Source organism: Lontra canadensis, unplaced genomic scaffold, assembly GCF_010015895.1.
Source record: "Lontra canadensis isolate GAN:19392208 unplaced genomic scaffold, GSC_riverotter_1.0 scaffold34, whole genome shotgun sequence".
In the NCBI taxonomy this organism is placed as follows: Eukaryota; Metazoa; Chordata; class Mammalia; order Carnivora; family Mustelidae; genus Lontra; species Lontra canadensis.
In genome coordinates this window covers 6,034,556-6,060,554 of record NW_022631028.1, presented here as the reverse complement: position 1 = coordinate 6,060,554, position 25,999 = coordinate 6,034,556, and the positions used below count along the sequence as shown (strand labels likewise).

Genomic DNA, 25,999 nt, shown 5'->3' with positions numbered 1-25,999 from the left:
TCTTATGTTTATTTAAGGATAGCTTATATTTTGTTTATAAATATGGCTTTATTAAAAAATTAAAACGTTCTCTAACAAAAATGTAGATCAGTTCACGTTAGCACTGTCAACAGACTTCCTTTTTTGGCCACTGGAGGGCACTGTTGCCAAACAAAAGATGATTTTCAGGTTGAAATTTAATAAAGTTTTAGATTAAGCTCTTAAGAAGCATTTATCCCACTAATAGATTAAAATGGCCAATAATGTCTGCAGTGGGTGTTGCCTTGCCATGCAATCCTGTCACAGCTGAATTTGCTGTGTATATATATGTCCATGAGCTGTATGTTATCGAAAAAACTGTGTTTTTCCTAAAAGGCTCTGTGGGTCATTTTTACAGCTGTAAGGCACCTTGGCGGTCTTCTAGTTGAACTCTACTAGTTCACAGGTGAGGGATTTAGGGTCCTGGAAATGGAGTGACCATTCATTTGGGAGTGAAACAAAGACCTCCATTTTATTCATTTATTTAATCAAGCATATGTAACACCCATGATGTGGGCATTATGTGAGAGATTAGGGTAGAGGAGACATAAGATACCATCCCTCCTGTCAAGAGGTTTAGATTCTGGATCTAAGTGAAGAGACGCCGCTGACTGACAACCCCCCCCAGCCCCGCCCCCAACCTCAACCCCGTGCCCCAGCTAAGGTCGTAAGGATTAAAGTAGAAGTCGTCCTGTTACTGATACTTATGTACAACTTACTTTATGAATCTGCTTTATGTAGCAGTTTGATCACATCACATAAAAACTTTTTACATAAAAATTCCAAGTGCCTGGCGACTTGTGGGCAGCCTTCAAAATATTCTTTTGTTGGTCATTTATTATGACCATATTATTATTATAAAATCCTTTGATGCTCTGTTTTGATTATTTGAAAAATGAGAAATGAGAGGAAAATTTCCAATTAAACACTGGGCTAATTAAAAGGAATAAACCGTCTCTGCAGTAAGGATAATTGGGCCTTGAGAGATTTATGGCTAAATTGCCATTACCGTTCACATTTGTGAGCCCCAGACCTGGGCGATTTCACTTGGACAACAAGCTGTGGAGTCCTGCTGGGCGTCCCTGAATTCGGTGAGTTCATCTTATCTCATGGAACTTGCCAGTCTGTTCTCTCTGTTTTATGTACACAGGCTCTCGATGAGCCATTATCACTTAGCGATGATTGCTTTTGTACTTTTCATGGTCACTGGAAGGCTGGAGTTTTTCTTTATTAACAAAATGCACCGTTTGCCCATAATTCCACTAGAAAGGATTGTGCCACAGCGCTTAAATAAAGCGGCTCTGTGGTTTTAAGGAATTTCTCAGTTCTTAAAAATGACAGTGTGCGAACCTTATAAAAACACAGCATGTCTATTTAAATCATCTCCAACTGGAAGAGCCTTTTTAGAGAACTCCCTACCACCTAATGTAGGTGAGATGGTACCGGTAACACTTGAAATTAAAATGCCATTTATAAAATTCTTTAATATTTAATAGACACAGTTATTGTCTTTAATGGCTCATTTACGACGTGCTTTAATATGTTGTAAAATGGCTCGGTGGTAAATTCTTCATAGACGTTTTTAAGCAAGCAATAAAAAACAATTTATGACCTGCGTATACCACATTTTGGCAGAAAAACGTGCCCACTTTAACATATGATGGTGAACATACTCTAAATTTGAAGTAATTCCATGTGTCATGTGTTAATTATGAATGATAACCCAATGGAGACCTCAGCCATGCATCAGTGTTTGAAATATATTCACATAAGCGTCAATAACCTATTAAATACATTTACCTTCATCAGCCCACTCTTAAATGGAGGAAGCTCATTAATACTGGTTTCAGAATAAATTTGTCAAGAGAGGGGTTACCTGTGGTTTTACATATTTTCATGGAAAAGCTGTTTGAAAATTTCCAGAAGACAATTCAATGTGTTTTTTTTTTAATTTAAGCACCTGGAAATGGAAACATCTTTTCTCATTTCTGCCTGGAGAAATGATGAATTATTTTATGCAGGCAACTTCTGTTTCCAAATTTCCATTGTTTATCAGACAAGACATCACTGTGGGGGATCATCTTTTCACCTGGTTTCCACTCAAAACCCTCCCGCCCCCTTTCTTTTTTTAACTCCCCAAACCCGGGTTGCTAATTCAGGATACATTTCTTATGTCCTCTTCGGTCTTGATTGAATAGAAATTAGTGTGGTAAAGTGATTTACCGTGATGTCCAAACTTAAGGGTGTCACGTCTTCTATCAATAGTTGGAAGAATTATTCCAATTTGCACCCTGGTACCTGGGAGGCTGAGAACTGGAGTCGCCAGGCCATCCCAGTAGATCCTACTCTGGGAGGTCGGTTGGACTGATGGCGAGTCTGGCGAGACTGATAGCTAATTACTCAAATGTGTCCACTCTGGAGGTGACATAGGGTAGAACCTATAACCCTCTTCCTCTGCTAGTGGGCAGGCAGGAAAGGGCAGTGCTGTTTAGTAGCTTGGGGACCTTTTGCTTTGTGATTACGAGAGAATATTCTGTATTTTATTGTTTCAGAAATGTTTTCCTATTGTTTGTCAGGAAATGAGTTTGAGTGGATGCATGGACAAAGATCCACTTTTGTTTTGTTTAGTTTCAATGCTGAATTCCTTCATTGAAATCAACAAAAGTAATTTAGCCCCCGTGTGTTGTGTTCTGGCTTTGGTAGATTTTCTCTGAAATGTTTTAGAGGCGTTCTGATCTGAAGTGTGGTTGTTTCCCATCTGTTTGAGAAATGGTAGTTTAAGCACTCAAGGACTTTAGAATTCTTGCATGTTTGGTCTTAATTTGGAAAATGACATAAGCCTTTAATAAATCTGCAGCAAATCAGAACCTCACAACAACTCTGAATCACTAGTTTTCACCAGCTTTTCAGAGATGAAGCAAAACTTATTGAGGGGTTAATAGAAAACTGCCTTGGCTCCAAGCTCTGATCCGCTTGTAAATTCAGTCCCAACTGCCTGGATGCGTCTTTCCACAAACAGAATTCTCAACTTTAGGATGCTGATCAGTGTCTTGAATTCCCAAAGAAAGATAGATTTATTTTCAGTCTATTTACTAAAGCATGAAGAGGGACTAATTCTTTTTGGAAATGATTTTACAGGAACTGAAACAGTAGGTGCCTTGGTGTCAGATGGCTTGGATTTGAATCCTGGCATAGCTGCTTGCTGGCTGAGTGACCTTGGGCAATCCCTTCTTCTCTCTATGCCTTACAGCCCTCATCTGTATGTCAGGATATATGTAAATCCTACTGTTCAGTGAATTAATATTTTAAAGTGCTTGACACAGGGCCTGGCACTATGTGAGTGCTTTTTATTTTTATTTATTTATTTATTTTTTCAATCACGGAAACTCAGTGGCTTCCAATGACAGTTTTTTTTTTTTTTAAGATTTTAATTTATTTACTTGACAAAGAGCTATAAATAGAGAGATCACAAGTAGGCAGAGAGGCAGGCAGAGGGAGAGGGAGAAGCAGGCTCTCTGCTGAGCAGGGAGCCCGATGGGGGACTCGATTCCAGGACCCTGGGATCATGACCTGAGCTGAAGGCAGTTGCTTAACTGACTTAGCCACCCAGGCACTCCGTGAGTGCTTTTAAAATAAATACAAATAAGGAGGGGTGCCTGGGTGGCTTAGTTGGTTAGGCATCTGCCTTCGGCTCAGGTCATGACCTTGGGGTCTTGGGATTGAGTCCTGCATTGGGAGGGGGTCCCTGTTCCTTGCTCAGCAGGGAGCCTGCTTTTCCCCTTCTCTCTACCCTTTCCCCACCCCCAGCTCATGCTCTCTCTCACTCTTTCTCTTTCAAATAAATAAAATATTAAAAAAAAAACCCCAAGCCTCCAAAAAACAAACAAACAAAAAAACAAGTTTGTGCGAATGCTCACAGATTTGAATTAACCAGAACATTCCAACTATCAGCTCTCCTCATGGTTTAGGACTGGTAATACATGCTAAATCATATTTGTCTATCTCATGAATTGAAGGCTGTTAATTAGTTATGTAATGTCTTATTTGGATAATTTCTGACTTTGTGAAACGTTGAAAGAATAGAAAGAAGAGCTCCCACAAGCCCTTTACCCCTATGGCTGCAGTTACTCACGTCATGCTCATTTGGTTTTGAACTCATTCATTCACATTTCTCTTCTTCCCTTCCTTTCCTCCTTTCTATTTTTTTTTTTTTTTAAGATTTTATTTATTTCTTTGACAGAGATCACAAGCAGGCAGAGAGGCAGGCAGAAAGAGGAGGAAGCAGGCTCCCCGCTGAGCAGAGAGCCTGATGCGGGGCTCGATCCCAGGACCCTGGGATCATGACCCGAGCAGAAGGCAGAGGCTTAACCCACTGAGCCACCCAAGTGCCCCCTCTATTTTTTTTTACCCTCAGAATCATTTGAAAATAAGGTGGAGACATTTGTTTCTTTATCCTTAAATATTTTAGGGTGTATTTTTTTAGTAATAAGGACATTCTTTTTCTTATCTACAATATGATCAAAGGCAGGAAACTTAATGTTGATACAACCCTGTAATTTAATCTGAAAACTATATTTAGAAATTATTAATTGTCCCAAAACTGTCCTTTAGAGCTGTGTGTGTGTGTATGTGTATATGTGTATATGTGTGTATGTTTGTGGGAATGTATATGTGTTTGTATGCAGTTTATTCTGAGGAAAGCTCTGCGTATTGTATTTTTTTTCTGGTCCCAAGATCCAGCATATGGTCACACTTGCATTTCTTTTCCATGTGTCTCTCCTTTATTTGAAACCATCCTTAGTTTTTTTTTTTTTTTTTGGGGGGGTTCTTTCACGACCTTGACACTTTCAAAAGCAATTACATTTTAGAATGTCCCTCAAATTTGAGTTAGTCTGATTTTTCATCCTGATTAGAGCTAGCTTTAAGGTCGTTGTGTCTTCCAATTCTAGAGGGAACTGTGATATTTCATCACTGTAAATTTTTACACAAAATAGACGAAGAGGGGTTTGATGCTATATTGATTGACACGTGCGCAGTGAGGTGGGTATAGGAAAATCAACAGAGATATTCTGTGAGTACTTATCTACAACAAGTAAATGACTGTATTCCGAAAGAATAATGCCCTTAGGGGATTCAGCCCACTAATGGTGAGGGCAAATAGATCAAGAGAAAAGAGAGGTAAAACCTCACTATTTCCTTGATTAAAAAAAAAAAATCAAGTGTAGGCAGAATTCTTTCTTGTGTACAATGGAAATAAATTAAACATCACAAGAATGGTCTCCTCTGGCTGGGAACCTCAAAGTGTCTTGGACCAAGAAACATAAATAGGCATTCTGCTCTTCTGTTGGAAAAGAGTGATTGTCTCTGTACAGGACCAACACACCAGGGGAAAGATGAAAAATGTAGCCTGGCATCTAAATGTGGAGTGAAGTTCATTCTGAGAATGACTGTGCACGTGAAAACATTTATATATATATATATATATATATATATATATATATATATATATATTTTTTTTTTTTTTTGGGAGAGAGAGAGAGAGCGCATGAGTCCCGGATGGTGGTGGTGGGAGGGGCAGAAGGAGAGGGAGAGAGAGAGCATGAGTCCGGGTTGGTGGTGGTGGGAGGAGCAGAAGGAGAGGGAGAGAGAGACTCTTAAGCAGGCTTCATGCCCAGTATGGATCCCATGTGGGGCTTGATCTCACAACCCCGAGATCACGACGACCTGAGCCAAAATCAAGAGTCAGATGTTTAACCGACTGAGCTGCCCAGGTGCCCCAGACAACATTTTTTCCTTAAGTCTAGATATGGGCAGTGCCTTTCATCCTGAATAACCTGAGACTTTAAAAAAAAAACAAATGAGTACGGAAGCACATGGTTGGGAATCACTGTGCTATGGCTGGAAAACAAAAGAGAGAGAAATGAAATGGCTGGAAGCAAATGCTTTTGCTGCTCTGCACAGAATTTTCCATGGCCTTGAATGCACTCAAGTTCAAGAAGTGACAAGAAAGAGTTAATCCTTTTAAGCTAGTGCCTGGGGTATGCCCTGGGAAAATCTGACCGAATGAGTTACTGCTCAGCCTAAAATTAAACTCCTGGCTCCTCGTCTGGCGTAGGAACTATTAGATCACATTTCTTTTCACTGATGGATCCATTTTTTAATGAATTGAAAAAAGAATCCCCAGTGGTTCCTTTTGTGTGAAGAAAACAAGATAAATATTAGCCAGGAAAGGTCATTTTGATTTCCAATATGTGGGAAGTTCATTATGATGGATTCTGATAAATTATACCATGTATTTCTTTCCGATAAGAGAAGGTCACATTGTGCCCTTGGGTGGACAAACATACTTAATAAAGTTGGAGAAGTGGGAGATGAACATTTGCCAATGTTTTATTCTTTCCCCCCGAATACCTTGTACTTGTACATTTACTCAAAGCCACTCCCTTCCTGAGCTACTCGCTCAAGGCTGACTCTTTTTCCTCTGGCCCCAAAGGGACGGGTCTGCAAGCCCATTACCTACAGTGTTCTCTGGGCAGGCTTGTGTAGTTACCTTCAGGGGAAGATATCTAAAGAAGAGAAAAATCTCAGATGTGCTTTGTGGTAGGTTTGTGATGGGTTCAACGGGATTCTAAAGTAACTAGACCGTGTTGCAAGATCATTTTTATCTCATATTTGCAACTTTATCGATGCACATCATTGTTTTCGCCCAATCTCCACCACTGGAGGGATGTTTTAAACTTAGCAGAGTTAAAAATAGTGTGTTTCATGGTCCATTTTTTTTTTTTTTCTTGAGATGTCTTTGGTTTGGAAGCATCTAAATCCTTCTTGCAAAGATGTTTTTGCTAGAAGAAAAGTCCTTTCAGGTCTGTGCATTAAAGGAGTGTGTTGAATGTCAACTATGGTATTCACAAGCATTCTTTGTATGTTGGTGGGATATTTTCTGTTGGAAAGACGTTTCCTCTCTTCCTCCGGTTAACATTTTTCAGAAAGGAGCCTCACTGATTGGTTAGCAACGTCTGCAGGTTTATGTCCCACAAAGCTAAGAATTCAGATCTTCATGCTGGTTTTTCCAGCGCTGTGTAGCTTGGGCAAGTGGCAGAACTCTTGGGAAGGGACCATCTCCATTTCTGTTCTCATCCCCTTGTTAATGACATGGGGTGAATGAAATTATGCATCATGAAGGTTGGGGATCCTCTGTCAAGTTTGGAATGCCTTTGCCGCTGAGATAACTTCTACTTTAAAACTGTATTCTGTTACCTAATCCGTGACGGTTACTGAGTGCTGGATTTTGTGTCTTTCCCCCCTCCTTTATTAAGACCCTTTACAAGTGTGGCTGCATCTGGTTCCCTCCTACTGTCTTCAAGCTGCAGGTTTCATGGCAAAAAAACCCAAAACCCAAAATCCAAAAAACCATTATTTTGCTCTTGGAAATCTGTAGCATTTCAACATTAACAGGCTAATGATTTCCTGTCCTTGTTGTTTCTTATATAGGTCTTTCCAAGCTAAGATAATTTTTTGGAACTGCAGAAATTGTTGGCCCTCGCTACAAATGGGAGTTTGGAGTTGCTCTGAAATCCATCTTGAAATAATTGTGCTTGACTGGAACCAAATCTTATGAAGTCACCAAGGTAAAATGATTTTAACAGACACCTAGAGATGGTTTCTTTTATGAGGCATTGAGAATTTAGCAAAACGGAGAATCCTAGAGTTGACGATCCTTAATAAAAGTTGTCTTTTTCCATTGAATCTTGGAGTATTTTGGGAATCAAGTTTCTCAAGTTTTAGTTTCTCTTATTTTGGAAACCATTTCCATTTGCAAAGCAGCATTTTGGCTGTTTAGCAGGGTGAAAGGTAAAATCCAAAGAGACACCAATTTTGTTTTACGTTTGAACAAAATGTTCAAGGGGGAAGAAATCGAAGTGGAAGAATGATGTTAGTTGTGGTAGGTCAGAAGTCCTTGACTGGGTGTCTGGATTGTTGACTACAATAAAGAACGATGGCTGAATTCTGTCCACTTGCCCCCTGGCATTTCTGCCGGCAGTGATAGCTCTTGTGAAGGGAACACCCGCTCAAGGCACTGCAAGCTCACGCGGGAACCTGGTACATGGAATTGTCTGTGTACGCAGATGGATCAGGGATCATCCCCACAGGTTGGAATGGCTGCCCTTAAGACTTTGGGTTTGGGGTTTTCTGTTGGGATCCAACCAGGAAAACAGACCATTCTGATAATGTGGGACAGAAGGAATTGAATTCAGGGAACCTAAATAAAGGGAGAGTCAGAGAAGTCAAACAGAAGATACGGAGGCAGCCCTGAGATAGGGAGCAGTAGGAAGCTACACTGTCCCCCGGGGTCAGACGAAGGAAGTAGTGTTTGCCAGCACCTAGGGGAGGGGACCTTCAGTGGGAGCTAGCACCAGAGTCGGTCTCCTGGCAGGAACCGGCACTTTGGAGGAGACATGACCACTCCATACATCTTGCTCAAATTGGAGAAGGTGGGGAGAAATACCCCATCCTTTTTCTTCCACCCTCCAGGCTCTAGCTACTATCCCCTGTTGGTTAAATCCAGCTGATTCAGGGGCCTGGAAAACGCAGCTGATGGTAGTGACCTAGGCGAAGGGAAAATAATGGATCTGAGGACAAAGTAAATTAAAAGTAAATTACACACATTACACACATTGCACATGGCGTCTTCTGTTTGAAGATGGATGGTGATGGATGCTGTGATGCAGAAGGATTCATTCCCTCATGGCCCAGAGTCCCCTTCTGGAATGAAAGGATTATTCCCCCCTTTAGGAATGAGGACACAGCCAACTGCAGAAGATGACCTAGAGTTTCTTGAATTATTCTCAATTCAAAGAACCCCCTTGCGTAAAATTAACCATCTTTTTAGGGGCAGCTCATATCCAATGATGGGTCAACATGAAAGGATAAAGCCTTGGCCCCCAGCTTGGAATCTCTGAGAAGGGACATTTCAGCTTTGGAACTCTCCACTGGATTATTGGGGGCCTTTTTCTCCTTCTGTCCTGCCTTCTTCCCTCCCTGCTTTCCCCTTCCACAGGTGATATCTCTGGACTGTCCCTGGATAAGCCTCCTGCTCACCAATTCCCAACCTTGGGACTCAGATCATCTCAAATCTACTCCCCAATTTGGTAAAACCCTTCCAGACAGGTTTAGATGATATAGGGACTAATAGGGAAACAAAATTTCTCTGGTATGTTAGATAGGAGAGGTTAGAGACCATCTGAAAGACTTAGTCTGAATTTGGAGACTAAATTGTGTGGGACTTTATGGTTAGAGGCAGGAGAGCCAACCCATGAAGCAGAAGAAAAGTATTTAATGATACTCAGTGGAGGGTTAAGATTTAAGAAGACAATAGGGATCTGGGCATCTGGAAATTGGATTAAGAACAAGAAGATGGGATTCAGAACCAGCTTGTGTCTGATGGGTTTATTAGCATGGGGAGAGAGAGCAATGCGTACTTGCAGTTCTCAGCAACATTGCTCACATCTCAGAAAATGGATGGTGGATACATGGACTGGGCAAGGGGTTGCTTGTCCTCAGGTCAATCCAGCAGCACTGAGGAGTGACAGCTGAAGAAAAGGACAGTGAAGGAGAGCACATTCCCTTTGGGTAATGTTTTCCTCAGAGCCCATTTTCAGTGATATAAATCTTGAGGTTAACTTGTGTGATTAATCACTTAAACTAATTAGATTGAATACCTAGTTGGATGTTTGTAAACCACGTGTATGGATAAAATTTTGTGATTGGGTTGTCTGCCCATTTTTGGTAGACAGAGTTCTAAGATGGCCCCCTAAGACGTGTACCCTTTTGTGTGTACGACCTGGGTTATTTCCTCTCCTTGAGTGTGGACATGTTTGTGAATATGATGGGGGTTCCCTCCTGTGGTTAGGTTATGGTTATATGACCAAGGTGAAGGGATTTTTGTCAATGTAATTAAAGTCTCAAATATATTGATGTTGAATTAATGAAAAGGGAAATTATCCTGGATAGGATTGACCTGACCAGGTGAGCTCTAGCTCTAGCTCTAGCTCTGAATCTCTTCTTCCACCTTTCCTGGAAGAAGAGATTCAGACTGAAGCAGCCTGAGGAGGGTCCACGTATGTGGTCAAGTTCAGGATGCCACCGCTCAGAGCTGAGAGCAGGTCCTGGCTCATAGCAAGAACATAGGATCTCGCTTATAGGGGCCTATGGAAATGGATTTTGCCAGTAGTGTGCTGGTGGTTAGGAGCCATTCTTTCCCCAGTTGAGCCTCCAGATGAGGACATGCCCAGATGACATTTTGATTCCAGTCCTGGGTGTCCCTGAGCAGAGGACTTGGCTATTATGTGCCAGACTTCTGAATTAAGGAAACTATTAGAAACTGTGGAAACCATGTCCATATCGTTTCAACTGCTGAGTTGGGCAGTTTATTTGTTACGTCGGAAGAGAAATGAATACCCCCTTTATCTGATTCCTTCAAATGCTTTGTTTGGGGGCCACAAAGTTTGCTGCAAACTGGAAGCCAAGATGCCTTATGCAGCCTGAAAATGTGTGTTACTTGGTCTGTTTTGCGCTCTGTTTTAAAAATAAAACAAACGGAATTAGTTGCCAACATATAAACTGGGAAGATCGTATACCAGAGTCCAATTTCTCTTGAGAAGTTAGTCCTGGGGTCCCTGGGCTCACATTTCTGCACTACGGTGACAGGCTGGGGTGGTGACAGCTGCCCCCAGGTGGGTCTCCAGGGCGGGCCTCCACAGTCCCTGCCATTCACCAAGGCCATAGGTCCTGCCAGCTTACTCATTCACTTGTGGGCATTTGAATTTTTGACCTTTTGGGAAGAGACTTTGTGACCATTGATCAGTAACTAATATTGGAGTTAACAACTGGAATTTTAAAGACATTATGGGTGGGACAGAGCGCTTCATTCACAAAGTCAGCGAATGCAGAAACTACATGCTTTCCCTAATTAGTAATAAATTAATAATCAGTTCCCTGAAATGACAATATAATTAAAGACAGCTGATCCTCGAACAACACGAGGGTTGGGGAAGTTGACTTCCCAAAAACTTAGTCACTCAGAGCCTACTGTTGACTGAAAGTCTTACCAATAACATGAACCGTCACTTAACATGTATTTTATATATTATATGTGTTACCTACTGTATTCTTGCAATAAAGTAAGCTAGAGAAAAGAAAATGCCATTTTAAAAAGTCCTAAGAGAGATGCCTGGGTAGCACAGTTGATTAAGTGTCTGACTCTTGGTTTTGGCTCGGGTCCTGATCGCAGGGTTGTGGGATTGAGCCCTGAGTCCGGCTCCATGCTCAGCATTGGGTCTCTCTCTCCCTCTGCCCCATTGCCTCAAATAAATAAGTCTTTAAAAAAAAATCCTAAGAATGAAAATACATTTATAATACCACAATGTATAGCAGAAACTCCATGTGTAAGTGGACCCACACAGTTCAAACGTGATGTTCAAGGGGCAGCTGTGCTCGTACCGAAGCTCACGTAGACCCACCTATTTTCTTTGCCACTTTTGGAACTGCTCCTGGGGTGTCTATCTCTCGCGTGTGCAAGGTGAAGTTGGGGAGACAGAGGGTGGTGCTTTGAGAAATTAAAGCACATGCAGGGCCTTTCAAGCAGAGAGACCTGATGTTCCCATGTCAGTTTGGAATGCTCAGGATTTCCAAAGCCAAGGGCAAAGAGAAGCCAAGACTTCGTGTCTCCTTGAAGGCGGAGTTGCTCAAATATGATCTTAGAACCTTGTCTTGACCTGGCTGCTTCAAAGGCAGACTGAGTCTCACATCAACGAACGGAATGATACCTTTCAACAAGATCTATTTGACAACATTGCGAGAGGCCAAGAGAGAAGGGTGGGGGTAGAACCTGTTCTTTGGAGTATGATTTGGGTGCTAGGTCCCCAAGGCTGTGCTTTCTCTCAAGCACAGTCTTAGGGTTCTGGTCGAGATGCTCTTGGTCTCTGAGACCCTTTCTTCCAGAACTTCAGGAACTCTGCCTCTAGTGGGGCAAACTGGACTCCAACCAGTGTTTATACATGGCATTATATGTATGCATATGTGTGTGCGTATATAAATAATAAGTATAAATATAAATATACGGGGTTCCCTTGACCCGATGCGGTGAATGACATCATAGACATCATGATACCTGTGCCAGGCAGAACCTAATGTCACTGGAGTTTCAGATGCCAAACTCTCTGTCCCACTTTGTTTGAAAAAGTTAATTAAAAAAAAATAGCAAACAAAAGTTAATCTAGTTATAATTTCCCTAAAATGTCAAAAGCAGGAGGAAATTAGTGGAGATGTCAACTATCCTTCAATTACAATAAGAAGAAAATTGAGGGGAGAATGCATTTTTTAAAAAGATTTTATTTATTTATTAGAGAGAGAGAGAGAGAGAGAGAGACGGGCAGAGGGAGAGAGAGTATCTCAAAACAGACTCTTCACTGAGCACAGAGCCCTTGGGGCACGATCTCACGACTCTGAGTTCATGACCTGAGCTGAAGTCAAGAGTTTGATGCTTAACTGACTGAGCCACACCCAGGCACCCTGAAAATGCTTTTTTGATATTTTCCTTTTATTTCATTTCTTTTGGGTTTGTTTGAGAATAGTAGACTATACATACATACACATTTGTGAACCGAATTAGACAATTCAGTTGTCTAAGCAACTGTTTCAGTACTGTCCATCTGCATGAAGTGAAGTTTATTTATTTTCGCTGTATAGAGATGTAATTGACACATAACATTGTGTATGTTTCAGGCATACAATGTGCTGATTTGATACATATATAAATTGCAAAATGATGATCATAGTATTATCTACCACCTCCATCCTGTCCATAATTACCATTTCTTTTTTGTGGTGAGAACATTTAAGATCGACTCTTAGCAACATTCAAGTATATGATAAAGAGTTATTAGCTATAATCACCGTGCTGTACATTAGCGCCCCAAACTGGTTAAACTTGTAACTGAAAATTTGTACCTTTTGATCAATATCTCCCCATTTTTCTCACCTCCCAACCTTTGCTAACTATCGCTCTACTCGGTTTCTCTGAGTGTGTCTTTTTTCAGATTTCCCATATAAGTGGGATCCAACAGTATTTGTCTTTCTCCATCTTATTTCCCGTAGTGTAATGCCCTCAACGTCCATCTGAATTGTTGCAAACAACAGGATTTCCTTTTTTTCTCATGGCTGAATAGTATTCCGTTGTGTATACATACCACATCTTTATGTGTTCATCTGTCGACATCCATAAGAAATTAAGTTTATTTTACATTCGCCTATACTTGGCCATATTCCCACCAAACTTTGATACTGAAAATCATTTATTAATATACACTCAGAGAAACCAGGAGAAAAGTCTCGGGCTGAGTGTGACCATTTCTGTGGTTTCTCTGAGATGCAGAAACCAGGTCTATTTTATCTGAATCCAGCTCTTCGTGTGTAGCTTTCTGATTTCATGATATAAAATAGTATGTTACCCCCACGTTCCATGAGGAAAAGTCAGGCTACACAGTGGGGCTTCGTAAATAGACTTCTCACTGAAGCATGTTGCTAACTTGGAAAACTCGTAATTATAAAAAGCGTTCATTGGAAATTGAGTTAACGCACAGTGGGAATCAGGTTTGATTTGCCTTCAGTGTCCTTGGGGAAAAAGAAGTCCGGCGCTGAGCGCCTCTCACTTGCTGTTTTCTTCCAGTTTCCCCCAGGTCCTGCTTGCGTGTTTGCCCCAGAGCCTCACCTCCCTGAGCCCTCACTGACTCGCATCTTGCTTTCTCTCCAGGATGAGAGTCTGTGCTAAGTCAGTGTTGCTGTCACACTGGCTCTTTCTGGCCTATGTGTTAATGGTGTGCTGCAAGCTGATGTCCGCCTCGAGCCAGCACCTCCGGGGACACACAGGTAAGCCCTTTAAGCTCATTATGCACCACTGAGATCAATTAATAAAACCCTTTCAAACGTCAGAGTCCACATTTTAGACACAGGTAATTGACAAGAGCTTCTGATGGTGTGTAAATAATCTGAGTGAACCTGAGATACATCAGGGCGATGCTGTTCAATGGTTTGGTGCTGAAAGAGTGTTCTAGACATTTTTAAAGGATGGTTTCCAGGTGTTTTCCCCTCCTTTTCCTTTCCTGAATACATTTCCATTCTTAGAGTGATTTTTCTCCAAGAATCCTGGAAATCCAGCCTCCCTTGCGTATGTATTACTCCTGTCGGTTCCTCTGAAGGCAGGACGTCTTTACTGGTAAACTTAAACACTTCCAGGGCTAGAGTGAAGCTGTTAGATAATCTAAGACCACTTGGTGGAGAAAAGATGGTGAATGATTTAAAAAAAACAAAGAAGAAAGAAAAGAAAAAAAGCAATGGTAGCTTTTGCATGGGACCTAAAATAAAATGTGTCTAAGGTTTTAGAGAATCATTCCCGTAATTTCTCATGAGACCCTTGTCTATACTTTGCTTATTTCTAAAAAAGTTGAAAATAATCACTTGAGTCTCTGTTTGTGCAGGTGCATGTGTATGTGCCCCTCCCCCCTCTCCTTGTTACATCTACATTTAAAGTGATACAGACTTGGAAACTCCCCAGTGCAATGTGTTTTCCTGAGCCATTTGTATTTGTTTGTAGACTCATCGCCAAATAATTAATTTGCTGTCATTGTGTTAGTAATTTGAAGGGTGGCAATGTCAGGCTTTCTCGGACCGCTTAGTGAAAAAGTGAGTCTCAGACTCTCAACCAGATAGAAAGGTAAATTCTGCCTCCCTCGGGTCTAATGTATCAAGTTTGTCAGATATCCTTACCCTCAGACATATACCAGGCCGTGCTTTCCACTCAGTTATTCTGATATTTTAAGGCTAAGACAGGATATTAGGCTTACCATGATTTTAAAAAATCTCTCACGGTTCATTTTTTCCCGCCTCCAGTGAAAATTCAGAGAAGACGAGAAAAATAATTGAAATTTTAATGAATCAGCATAAAATCAATACCATTTGGCTGCTGTGAAGTGCCTACAGCTAGTTGGTCATTGCACTGTGTATCTTTTGATGAGCTTGTTCTGAAGGATAGAGTGTTTGAAGTCATTAGTCTTATCTGTTTAATTCCTATCTCTCTTCTTGGGTGGAGGCTGAGAGTCTGGGTAGCAATCAGGCAGAACATTTCAGTGGGGCAAGTTATCAGAGCAGATTTCCAGACTTCCAGGAACTCGGCTTGAGAGATTGTGTTGAAATGGGATTAGAAGTTGAAGGAGACAGAGGACAGGACTGAACCTTCAATTTTTATCCATGCGGCAATCCTCATTTCTTTGAATTTAGAAAAGGCACAAGCATAGGTATAAATCTAAATTAAGATTAGAATTATGTGCATGAGAAATACGGACAATATCTTCTCTATAAGCCAAGACTCAACAGCCCTCAGGACAGTGAGAAGTCAGAGCAAAGCCTTGGCAAATCATGCTCAAGGAATGAAATTTTCAGCCCTAGAATTCCTAGCTGGTTTTATTTGGATTCCCAGCACATGTCCTTTGGCTTTTAGGGGATTCCTCCTGCTTTCATCTTTGGGATTTAAATCTTTCTCACCCCTTGTCTGAACAACCATCAAAGGAGACAGGACTGGTTCCTCCCTGCAGGGGGCTTGGTGTTCTCATTTTCTTACTGCGTGCACACGAGAGCATGTGTATGATATACGTGATATAAAAAGATTTATTACGAAGTATTGGCTCACACAGCTGTCGGCTGAGAAGTCTCATGATCTGCGGTCTGCGAGCTGGAGACCCGGGAAAGTCAGTGATGTGGTTTGAAGGTCTGATAACCAGAGAGCCCGGGTGTATTCTAGTCCAGGTCTGAAGGGCTGAGCACCAGGAACAGTGAAGGCACCAGAAGACTGATGTCCCAGCTCAACAGTCTGGCAAAGAACCAAGTCAGCTTTCTCCCACTTTTTTGTGCCATACAGACACACCTAGAAATAATGTTCAATCAGATATCTGGGCATCCCGTGGCCCAGTCAAGCTGACACATAAAGTTAATCATCACAACTGTCCTTACAGGAAAAAAGAATGCTTCCCTAGTATGTGTGTATGCACTTACCTATCTGTATGCCCCTGTTTTTTTTTTTTTTTTCCCCATTTAACGATAGAGTTTATAAATCTTTTCATTTGCGTGCTTACAGATCTATCACTCTGTGTAACACCGCATACATAGTCCTCTATGGTAAGGACATGCCATACATGATTTGATTCCTCCCCATTTTTGTGGACACTTGACTTGTTACCGTATTTATACAAATATATATGTTCCGACTTCATGTGAATTCCTAGTAGCGAGATCTTGAGTTAAAGTGCATGCACATGTATTAGCGAGAGTAGCCCGACTGCTGTAACCAACAGACCGAATACAAAAATGGCTCAGCAAATCGAGGTCTGTTTCTTGTTCCTGAGTCTTTGCGGTCGGGGGCAAATATATCCTCTGGAGGATCCTCCTGTATTGCAGTCTTTCTGGAACCCGTGGTGGTTGGAAGTGCTAACATTTTCAACCTGTGGCTGCCAAGGTTGTCCTAGACGGGCCGTCATTCCAGCAGGCTGCAAGGGGAAATGCGCTGGAGGGTTCAGCTGGCAGGTGTAAGGAGCCCGCGCAAGTGTGGGCGGGGTCTCGTGCGCTGCGCGGCCATTGGCTGGAGCCCAAGCCCGTAAGCGTATTTCGGGGCGGGGCAACGGGAGAACGTTCCAGCCGGGGACCCAGGGGGACGAGGAGTACCGGCGTTCTGGTGCCTCTCGGGCAGCTTCCTTTGCAGCGCGTTCGTGGTTTAATCGTACCAGAGCGACCTTCCAGACTTCGGGACTTACTTATACTTCCACCCACGGTCACAGTGCGATAACGCCCATTTCCCGGTCCCTTTTTCGACTCCGGGTGCTCGCAAGTTTTGTGTGCCCATCTAGTAATGAAAACGTGTCCGTTCTATGGCATTGTATCTCTTTCTGACTGATGACGCTCTTAATGTGCTGGTGGGCTGTTTTGTTTCGTTTTTGTTTAAGCTATTGCATTTTTTTCCTTTTTCTTTAAAAGATTTTATTTTGGTATTTTTATTTTTTTTTATGGACCATATCTTCTTTTTTTCTTCTTTTTATTTTTTAATAAACATATAACGTATTATTAGCCCCAGGGGTACAGGTCTGTGAATCGCCAGGTTTACACACTTCACAGCACTCACCATAGCACATACCCTCCCCAATGTCCATAACCCCATTTTTTTTTTTGAAGATTATATTTATTTATTTGACAGATCACAAGTACACAGAGAGGCAGGCAGAGAGAGAGGGGGAAGCAGGTTCCCCGCTGAGCAGGGAGCCTGATGCAGGGCTTGATCCCAGAACTCTGAGTTGATGACCTGAGCCGAAGGCACAGGCTTTAACCCACTGAGCCACCCAGGCGCCCCTAAGCTGTTGCATGTTTTAATCCACTTTTCTGTTGGCTCTATTGATTGTTTACTCGATGATGGGCAAAAGGTTTTTTCAGATTGAGGATGTTGGAGGGCTTTGACCATCCCTTTCTTCATTCCATCCCACTTTCCTGCGTCCCTCCCATTCTAGTGATGCTTGGGGGTGGGGTGTGTGTGTGTGTGAGAGAGAGAGAGAGATGGGGAGAGGGTTGAGGACTGCTATAAATGTTCACTCATGACCTTCAGGGGAAGGAAGTCTAGGATCCTTGCAGTGGCCATGTGGTTTTCTTCCTAGTATAGAGCTCAGCTGATGGAAAACTCAGGGTCGGAATCAATGGAAGGTGGGGGAGGCGGTCTATACTGAGATGCTGAGAAACTGAGCAGGTTTTACTCCACTGTGGGGGTACCCAACACAGCTCCAGGGCAAGCTGCTGAGGGTTAACTGCAGAAGACTCTGTGTCTGTGTCCAAAAGGCCTCTTGTTACCGTCCCAAGGGCTTTGTGGCTTGTGCTGGCCAATTAAGGGAACTGTGGCCCCAGGAATCCCTAGTTAGATGAGAGTGGCTTGTTGATGGTTGGGTATCAACAAGGAGAGACTTCACAAGGGCTTGCCAAGATAAAGGGGAGGAAGGTGGGACTTATCCTCAGTTTTGAAAGATGAGGTGCTAGGTATGGCTTGAAGTTTTCATTTTAGTTCAAGCATTAAAAAACCAAACCTAATGAGACTCCACCGAATTTTCATAGGATAAGTGGTGGGAGTCTTTCTCTAAGGCAAATGGCTTTCATAAGCTTCTGTAAGAGTCCAGAAGTGGTATTTTTAAGGAATTAGAAAACACAAAATACCGCTTGTGTGTGTGTGTGTTTGAGCTTGAGGTAATGGTTGAGTGTGAGACGATGTGGGTTTTTGTAGCCTCAAGCTATAGAAAAGGTGAAGGGGACAGTTCATAGGTCAGTTTCTTTTGAAAGGAAGCGAGAGTTAACTTTTATTTCTTCGCTGGCAATTTGTCCTTTGGTTCTTTTTTTTTTTGTTTGCTTCATTTTTTGCTGTAAGCAGCACCATTTCCCCGCAAGAGGGCAGCAAATGTAACGCGGTGGAAAGACTCAGGCTGTTTCAGAAACTCGAGAATCCTGTGGAATTAATCCTGTGGGGATCTTTGCAGAAATTTCATCCGATGTAGGCATGAGGAGTTTGGGACAGTAAGCACCCCACATACTTGAGATGTAGTCCTAGGAATAACTGGACACTTCAAAAAATTAACAATTTCCCCTTTGAAGACAGAACCAGAGCTTGTCTCCTGATGTAACAGAGAGCTTTGATGCTGCTGGTTTGCAAATTCATTTCAGTGATTCTGTTTCCCCAAGGGAGCTTTAAGTAGGACCCGGTTGGGGGTGCGTAAATTGCGCAAAAATGCTGTGCTGCTTAGCTACTATTTAATATCTGTTTCAGCGTAAGCCTCCTATGTAGTATTCTCTGTCCAGGTGGACAAAGAACCCCAAAAATTGGAGCGCACCTGGGAATGAAGAAGGGAATCAAGTGTTTGGGCTCTGGAGTCAAATAGAATCCTGATTCTGCACATCTGGCTGTTTGACTTTGTCCAGGCTACTTAACCTCTCTGAAGTTGCATCATCGTCTGTGAAAATGAAATGATCTACTTGTTTCCCTTATGAGGTTATTAGGATGACTGAATAAGACAAAGTAGGCGGATGGATTAGCATGGTAAACACTCCATAAATAGTAGATATTCATATATTTAGAGTCATCCAGAAGGAGAGGGAGTCTGGAAATGTTCAGCTTTGAGAACAGTTGAGGGCTGTGGGTAGGTGCAGGGGGATAGATCAATGCCAGGAGAGGTTGAAGCTTTATCGTGTATAAGAGACAAAGGCTTGTTTTTCATTGTTCTAAAAGGCGGACTGTAATGAAGAGCATTGCTTTACGAAGACTGATGTTTCAGCTCAACCCCAGGCAAGAAGGAGAAAAGGAATATTTAACAAGCTGGGGATCGAGTGACTTGGAGGTGCGGGAAGCTGGGCGGGTGCCGAGAATTGTGACAGGTCTGAGATTTCCCCCTGCTTGCCAGCTAATGAGCTAACCAGTCACAGTTGGCGGGGTGCTTGCGGGAGACTGGACATGTCCGTGGTCAGAAGTAGGGGATTTTATTGTTTATGGCACAGTGAGTTGTACTAGCTGCATGTGTGCTTGGTTCTCCTTTTCTTCTTGGGTGGGCTGTCAAGCCAAGTTGGGACTCAGTCTCTTGTTCTGTAAAGTGGGGACAATGAAAGAGAGAGTCGTGTTAGGTTTGTAAGTAGCTGTCCATCACAAGCACACCCAGTTGGATTGTGTTTTGTTTTATTGTGCTCCATAAGACTGGAGTTTTTGTTGTTGTTGTTGTTTGTTTTTTAACAAACAGAAGGCTTGTGGCAACCTTGCATCCAGCAAGCGTACCGGTGCCATTTTTTTGCAATAGCATTGGCTTGCCTCGTGTCCCTGAATTCCATTTAGGTAATCCTCGAGACATTTAAATTTTGCCATGGCTGTATTTGCTATGCGATCTGTGATCAATCAGTGATGGGAACTCTGCGAGCTCAGAGGATGGTTAGCATTTTTTGTGGTAAAGTATTTTTAAATTAAAGTATGGACATCGTTGTTGTTGTTGTTTTTTTTTTTTTTTGACATAACTGTAGTTCATAATAGACCACAGTATATTGTTCACATGATTTTTCCATGCACTGGAAAACAAAATCCACTATGTGCATTGTGATGTTGACCTCCTTGCCATGCTCTGGAACTGCCCCTGCAGGTTGTCTCCAAGCCATGCCTGTGTTTATATCTGGAAACTGCTAAGAATTGTGTTGACACAGGTAGTGCTGAAAACATGTTAGCCATCTTTATTGAAATTTGCCTTCTCCTTTGGAATGTATTCTGTTTCGTAGATCTCCGTACTGTCGAAATTTATGGTAACCTAGGTTTCCTGTTTTCTATATTATAAATGATGAATCTTTGAATGGTGGAATTGCCGGCTTTGGTGTGTTAGGGAACTAGAATATCCTGTTCTCTCAAGGTCCTTCTAGCTGGACTAAGAATTAAAATGACATGAGACAGATAAACAGGAGCAAAATTGAACTTAATAGGCTGTGTATGGGGAAGGCATACCAACGTGGAAATTACAAAGACAGGCAGAGTGTGGTATATATGTCATTGTGAACTAAGGAGAGGGAGTAAGGGTTTGGGTCTTCAAAGAAAAGAAATGCAATCTTTAGGAAACGGAACAGTAAATGTTCAGTAAACAGCTGTTTTCTGGGCCACTTAGGAAGAGTGGGACATAGAGGACTTTCATGGAACAGGCTTTGCTCTTCTCCCTGTGCACCAGACCCAGTTCTCATGATAATGTATTTACCTCTGGTGATAGCTCTCTTCCTCAGGCAGATCTTCTATCAAAACTCTTTTTATTTTTTTAAAAGATTTTATTTATTTATTTGACAGACAGAGATCACAAGTAGGCAGAGAAGCAGGCAGAGAGAGGAGGAAACAGGCTCCCCGTTGAGCAGAGAGCCCGATGCGGGGCTCTATCCCAGGACCCTGGAATCATGACCTGAGCTGAAGGCAGAGGCTTTAACCCACTGAGCCACCCAGACACCCCCCCCAAAACTCTTTTTAGACAGTTGTCAGGAGAGGTAAAGAGCTTTCCCTGACTCTGCTGGGTCCTGATTGCTTTTTAACTCAAAATAACGTTTATGAGAAAGTGGCCCCTACAGGTGCCTTGTGTTATTTTTAACTTAGGATAAATTGAAAAGTAGTGGTTGCATCCAAGTTTGGGCTCATGTTTCTGGCTCCTATAATGGCTGAAATTTTATAGGAACCCTGCAGATACCTTTGATTGGATTGACTATTTTAGCCTAATTTTCCATGAGAAATCTCTTTCTTTCCAAGGTTAACAGTTGAGTGGGGAATGTAATTTCTAGTACAGGACTTTTTTGGTGAGGCTCAAGTGCAATTTGTCATTGGTGAACACTGCAAATAATAAAGCTGTGCACGTAAGCTGCTATTTCTTACTTCGCAGGCTAAAATGAATTGTATTTAAAACAGATTTTGAAAAATGACTTGCTTGTATTGCCGGATTCTGACACTAGGGGGCAGGCAAGGCTTAGAAGAGCTCAAAAGCAAAAACAAAGCCTGGTCTAATGCAGCGTGGTCCAGTAGAGATAGGAGAGCCACATAGGTAATTTTCCATGTTCTATAACCACGTAAAAAAAATTGAAATTAATTTAGTATGAACACATTTTATGTAACCTGCATCCAAAATATTATTTCTACCTATGGCCCTAGCCACATTTCAAGTGCTCAAGGGCCACATGTGGCTGGAGGTTACTGTAATAAACAGCGCATGCTTATGAATCCTTTCTGAAAGATGAGAAATAGAAGTTATTTGTGTTTTCATGGGTCAATCATAGGGCACAATGTTTCATCTCCTTTTATTTTGGTTAATTTATTTTTATGTTTTATTTAGTTCTTTTTCCCCTCCCCTGAATGTCTACTCCTAGGTTTATGGAAAATGCCAGGTAAGTGGGGTTTGTAACCTTAAGTCATAAAGACTGGGGAAGATCGTTCCGTATCCTCATCACTGCCTGTGTGATCGTTCTTTATAAGAGCTCTTTATAAGATCGTTCTCTTTTATAAAGGAAGAGAGAAGCGTCAAAATAATTTGAAATAGTGTGTGTGTGTGTTGGCACCAGCCTGAAGGTCTTGAAGTTCCTCCCTGGACAGCTTATTTTGGCCAATAATGGGCATTTTCCCACCTGAGTGCAATCCAGTGATACAGTTTTAGTACATTTCCTTCTGTAATTGTTCTTGTCTGTCTTCCTCCTGCTGCACGCCCAGTGAATGGGTGAATGGTTACTTTGTTAACTGTATAGATCTATCTCTGTATAAGCCACTCCCTACAATTATCCTCTATTTTATAAACAAGAAACAGGACTGCGGGGTGGTCAAAAAACCTCTGTTTTGGTGGTGATTGAAAAGGGCATCTACATGATGATGTCTACTTAATTCTCTCTCTGGGGAGATTTTACATAATAAAGCACAGTGCCTTCATTGCAACTTTGTCCCATCTGAATCTTGCTTGCGAGGTGGAGCCCAGGCCATGGTATTACTGAACAGCTGCCTGCGGCCAAAGATGAGAACCACTGATTCAGAAGGGGGGGAAAGAAAGAAATTTGATTCTAGCTCTTACCAAACTATAGTTTGATCCAGGGGCGTTGAGTCTCTCTTTTAGTGTTTGTGGGCCACAGTTTGGCTGGGAGAGGTCTAGGTCTCTTTTCTCTGTATAAAGTTGCCCTCCATCTCCACTTGAAAGGACTGTGAAAATACTCATTTTGCATTGGCCTGGCCATTCCTGAATGCTAAAAGACTCTAGCTTTAAGAAGAAGAGAAAGGAACAGAGGACACGAGGTGTTAATATTCGATTTCTTATCTCCTCGGCTCGAAGTTCAAGTCCCAATGCTGTTGGCAAGGTCAGCTCTGCAAAATATCTGACAAATGAGCCAGGTTCACTTCCTTTTTCGAGGGAAGGAAGGGTTGTTTCACTGACCCAAGAGTAAAGAATTTCTGTTCCTTAAATGAGCTTGAGCCTTCCTACTCTGCAGAGCAGGATTCTCCTGCTGCCCCTTTCTGAGTCTTTGAGGCAGGGTAGGGAGAGAGCCACCTTTGAAGGGTTCTCTGGGTAGTTAGGAGAACATTTTCCTTACCCTTGAGAAGAAAGTTCCTCTTTGTTCTTTCAAGCCACGCACTTAAACTCATTTAAACAAAGCCTACAATTTGGGGTTTAAAAAGCTATGGGTCAGTATCTCATCTGGATGTCACTGGTATCTAAGGAAATCAGAATCTTTTATCCCAGATAAGGAAAATGAAATCACTGGTAAAAAGAATCAGGAGGGGTGGCAAGGGGGCAGGAAGAAAAAGGAGGTTTTGTGTTTTTCTAGGTGTGGCTTGAATGCCTGAAATATTGTGGCCCAGAGGGTAGTCTCAGAATAGCACTCTGGAGATAATGCTATTGAAGAGATGTTCGGAAAACTGCTAGAAAGGATTAATTGATTACGAGATGTGTATGTATAGAGCTATGTATGTATAGAGCTAAAAAAACAGTTTCACTTCTAATGCCATGTGCCTCCAGTGCTTATGTTTTTGGGAATATCTGGAAGCAGATGAGAACTGTAGCCAATTTAAACAGGGTGAGGAGAGCCTGAAGGCAGTGGCATTTCCTCCGGGGTTGTGCGGTCCTGTTTCTTCCCTGTTTGGTGTGAGTTTGGGGTCCCAAATTCAGAAGGGAAAATAATAGAGAACTTTGTTTTAGGAAAAAGATACTATGAGCATCAGTGTTGCTGGAAGCAGATAGCTTTTCTGTGTTTCATCCCTGATTTCTGCCTAGGTACCTGCTAAAGGACTAGAAATAAATACCTGAAGTGCGGGGGTGGGAGACTTGAATAACCTGACCTTGGTGGTGGGTGAAGGAGAACAAAGTTGAGATGTGTGTCTTCTTCCTCCAAATCAAATGTAGTCACTGACTTGGTAGTTTGGAAAGCATGTGCAAGGGATGGTGGAAGGCTCTTCTTTTAAGAGGAGCTTTGAAAGCCTGCGTAGTTTCGAGCCAGGGAAAAGAACATGGTTCTGTTTTCAGGGCTCCTTCGTCAAATGTCCTGTGGTCTCCTCTTAGAGACTTCCAAGGAAGTGTGGACCAGCGGAGGATCGTGAATTCCAAGTGACGATATTACTTACACCTGCTTGAGCTGTTGCTGGCCAATCCTATCCTATAGGAAATAATGCCATATGTAAAGAGAGAGAGCAGCAATCAACATTTATGATTTTTCTAGTTAGTGTACTTTTAGGGTCTAGAAATTTGAAACATCCGCAGAATGGCTAGATGAGCAATTTAGTTGCCAGGGTTTGTGTGTGTGTGTGTGTGTGTGTGTGTGTATACGTGTGTACGTGTATGTGCATGCACTTGCAAGTCTATCTGCTCCTGAAGAAAAACTCAGGTGTTTGATCTCTCTAGGTGGGAACAAGAGGGCTATTAAGCTGTCTTTTCTACCCTGGGTTGTGGTGATGTTGAATTGGTTTTCCAGTGAGTCTCACTTGCAACTCTTGGGTGTGTGACACACCAGAACCTGGATTATTTTTCTTAAGTCACTGAAACCTTGATTTGAACCCCATTAATTTTAGAATTGGTGATGCTTCTGAAATGATTGGGCTGGTATTTACCCATGTGCTGTCCGTGCAAAGACTTTTGCTAAGCAAATAAATAGTGTATATATTTGCCAGGGATAAAGATCTATATATCTTTGCTTGGGAGCTATTTAAGTTATCTTAAAAAATAGTCAATTGCTTTGGAAGCCTTTATTTAACATGAAATCAAAATGCTTGTGCCTTTGCTTTGTAAAGTTCTAGCTATGGAAGTTACTGAGTAAGAAAGTTATTCATTCTCTGTGAGCCTCAGTTCCTTTTTCCTGGAAATGGGTGTAACAACATCTCATATTTCAAAATGTTATTGTGAGGTTTATTTATTTATTTTTAAAAGATTTTATTTATTTGACACAGAGAGAGGGAGATCATAAGTAGGCAGCTAGAGCAGGGGTTCTCTGCTCAGAAGGGAGCCTGATGTGGGGCTCGATCCCAGGATCCTGACACCATGACCTGAGCCAAAGACAGAGGCTTAACCCACTGAGCCACCCAGGCACCCCTTTTGTGAGGTTAAAATGGAATAGTTGATGGAGTTTTGACACTACATTTAGAACATAAGGCATTTCTTTTAATTTTACTTATTTTTCACAGCTTTATTGAGGTGTATCTGACATTGAGTGAATGGAACTTATTTAAAAAGAGTACAGTTTGGTAAGGTTTTTTGTTTTTTTTTTAAGATTTTATTTGGGGCGCCTGGGTGGTTCAGTGGCTTAAGCCTCTGCCTTCGGCTCAGGTCATGATCCCGGGGTCCTGGGATCGAGCCCCGCATTGGGCTCTCTGCTTGGCAGGGAGCCTGCCTCCTCCTCTCTCTCTGCCTGCCTCTCTGCCTACTTGTGATCTCTGTCTGTCAAATAAATAAATAAAATCCTTAAAAGATTTTATTTTTGTATTTGACAGAGAGAGAGACACAGCGCGAGAGAGAACATAGGCAGGGGGTGTGAGAGAAGGAGAAACAGGCTTCCCACTGAGCAGAGAGCCCGACGCCTCTGCCAAGGGCAGACGCTTAATGACTGAGCCACCCAGGAGCCCCCAGTCTGATAAGTTTTAACATACATATGTACACCATGAAGTCGTCTCCATGATCAAAATAATGAATATACCTGTCACTCCTGAAAGTTTGCTTGTGCCTCTTAATAACCAGTCCCTCTTGCCCCTCCTCCCCATCCCCAGGTAACCACAGATCTTTTTGTCATTGTAGATGTTTGCTTTTTCTACAGTTTTAAGTGGAACCATACAGTATGTATTCTTTTTTTGTTTGATTTCTTTGTGCAGATTTTTTTGTCATGTGTATCAATAGCT

The 25,999-nt window shown here is 42.0% G+C and overlaps 1 protein-coding gene across 3 annotated transcripts in view; it reads left to right on the top strand.

Moving 5' to 3' along the window:
- TAFA4 (TAFA chemokine like family member 4) overlaps nt 1-25,999 on the top strand; it is a 175,269-nt gene that overhangs the window by 39,894 nt on the left and 109,376 nt on the right. For all 3 annotated transcript variants that reach the window (XM_032867352.1, XM_032867354.1, XM_032867353.1), the window contains exons 2-3: nt 7,510-7,646; nt 13,829-13,944. In XM_032867352.1, coding sequence (XP_032723243.1) covers nt 7,633-7,646; nt 13,829-13,944 — 130 coding nt within the window. In that variant the 5' untranslated portion in view covers nt 7,510-7,632. The remainder of the gene's footprint in view (nt 1-7,509; nt 7,647-13,828; nt 13,945-25,999) is intronic.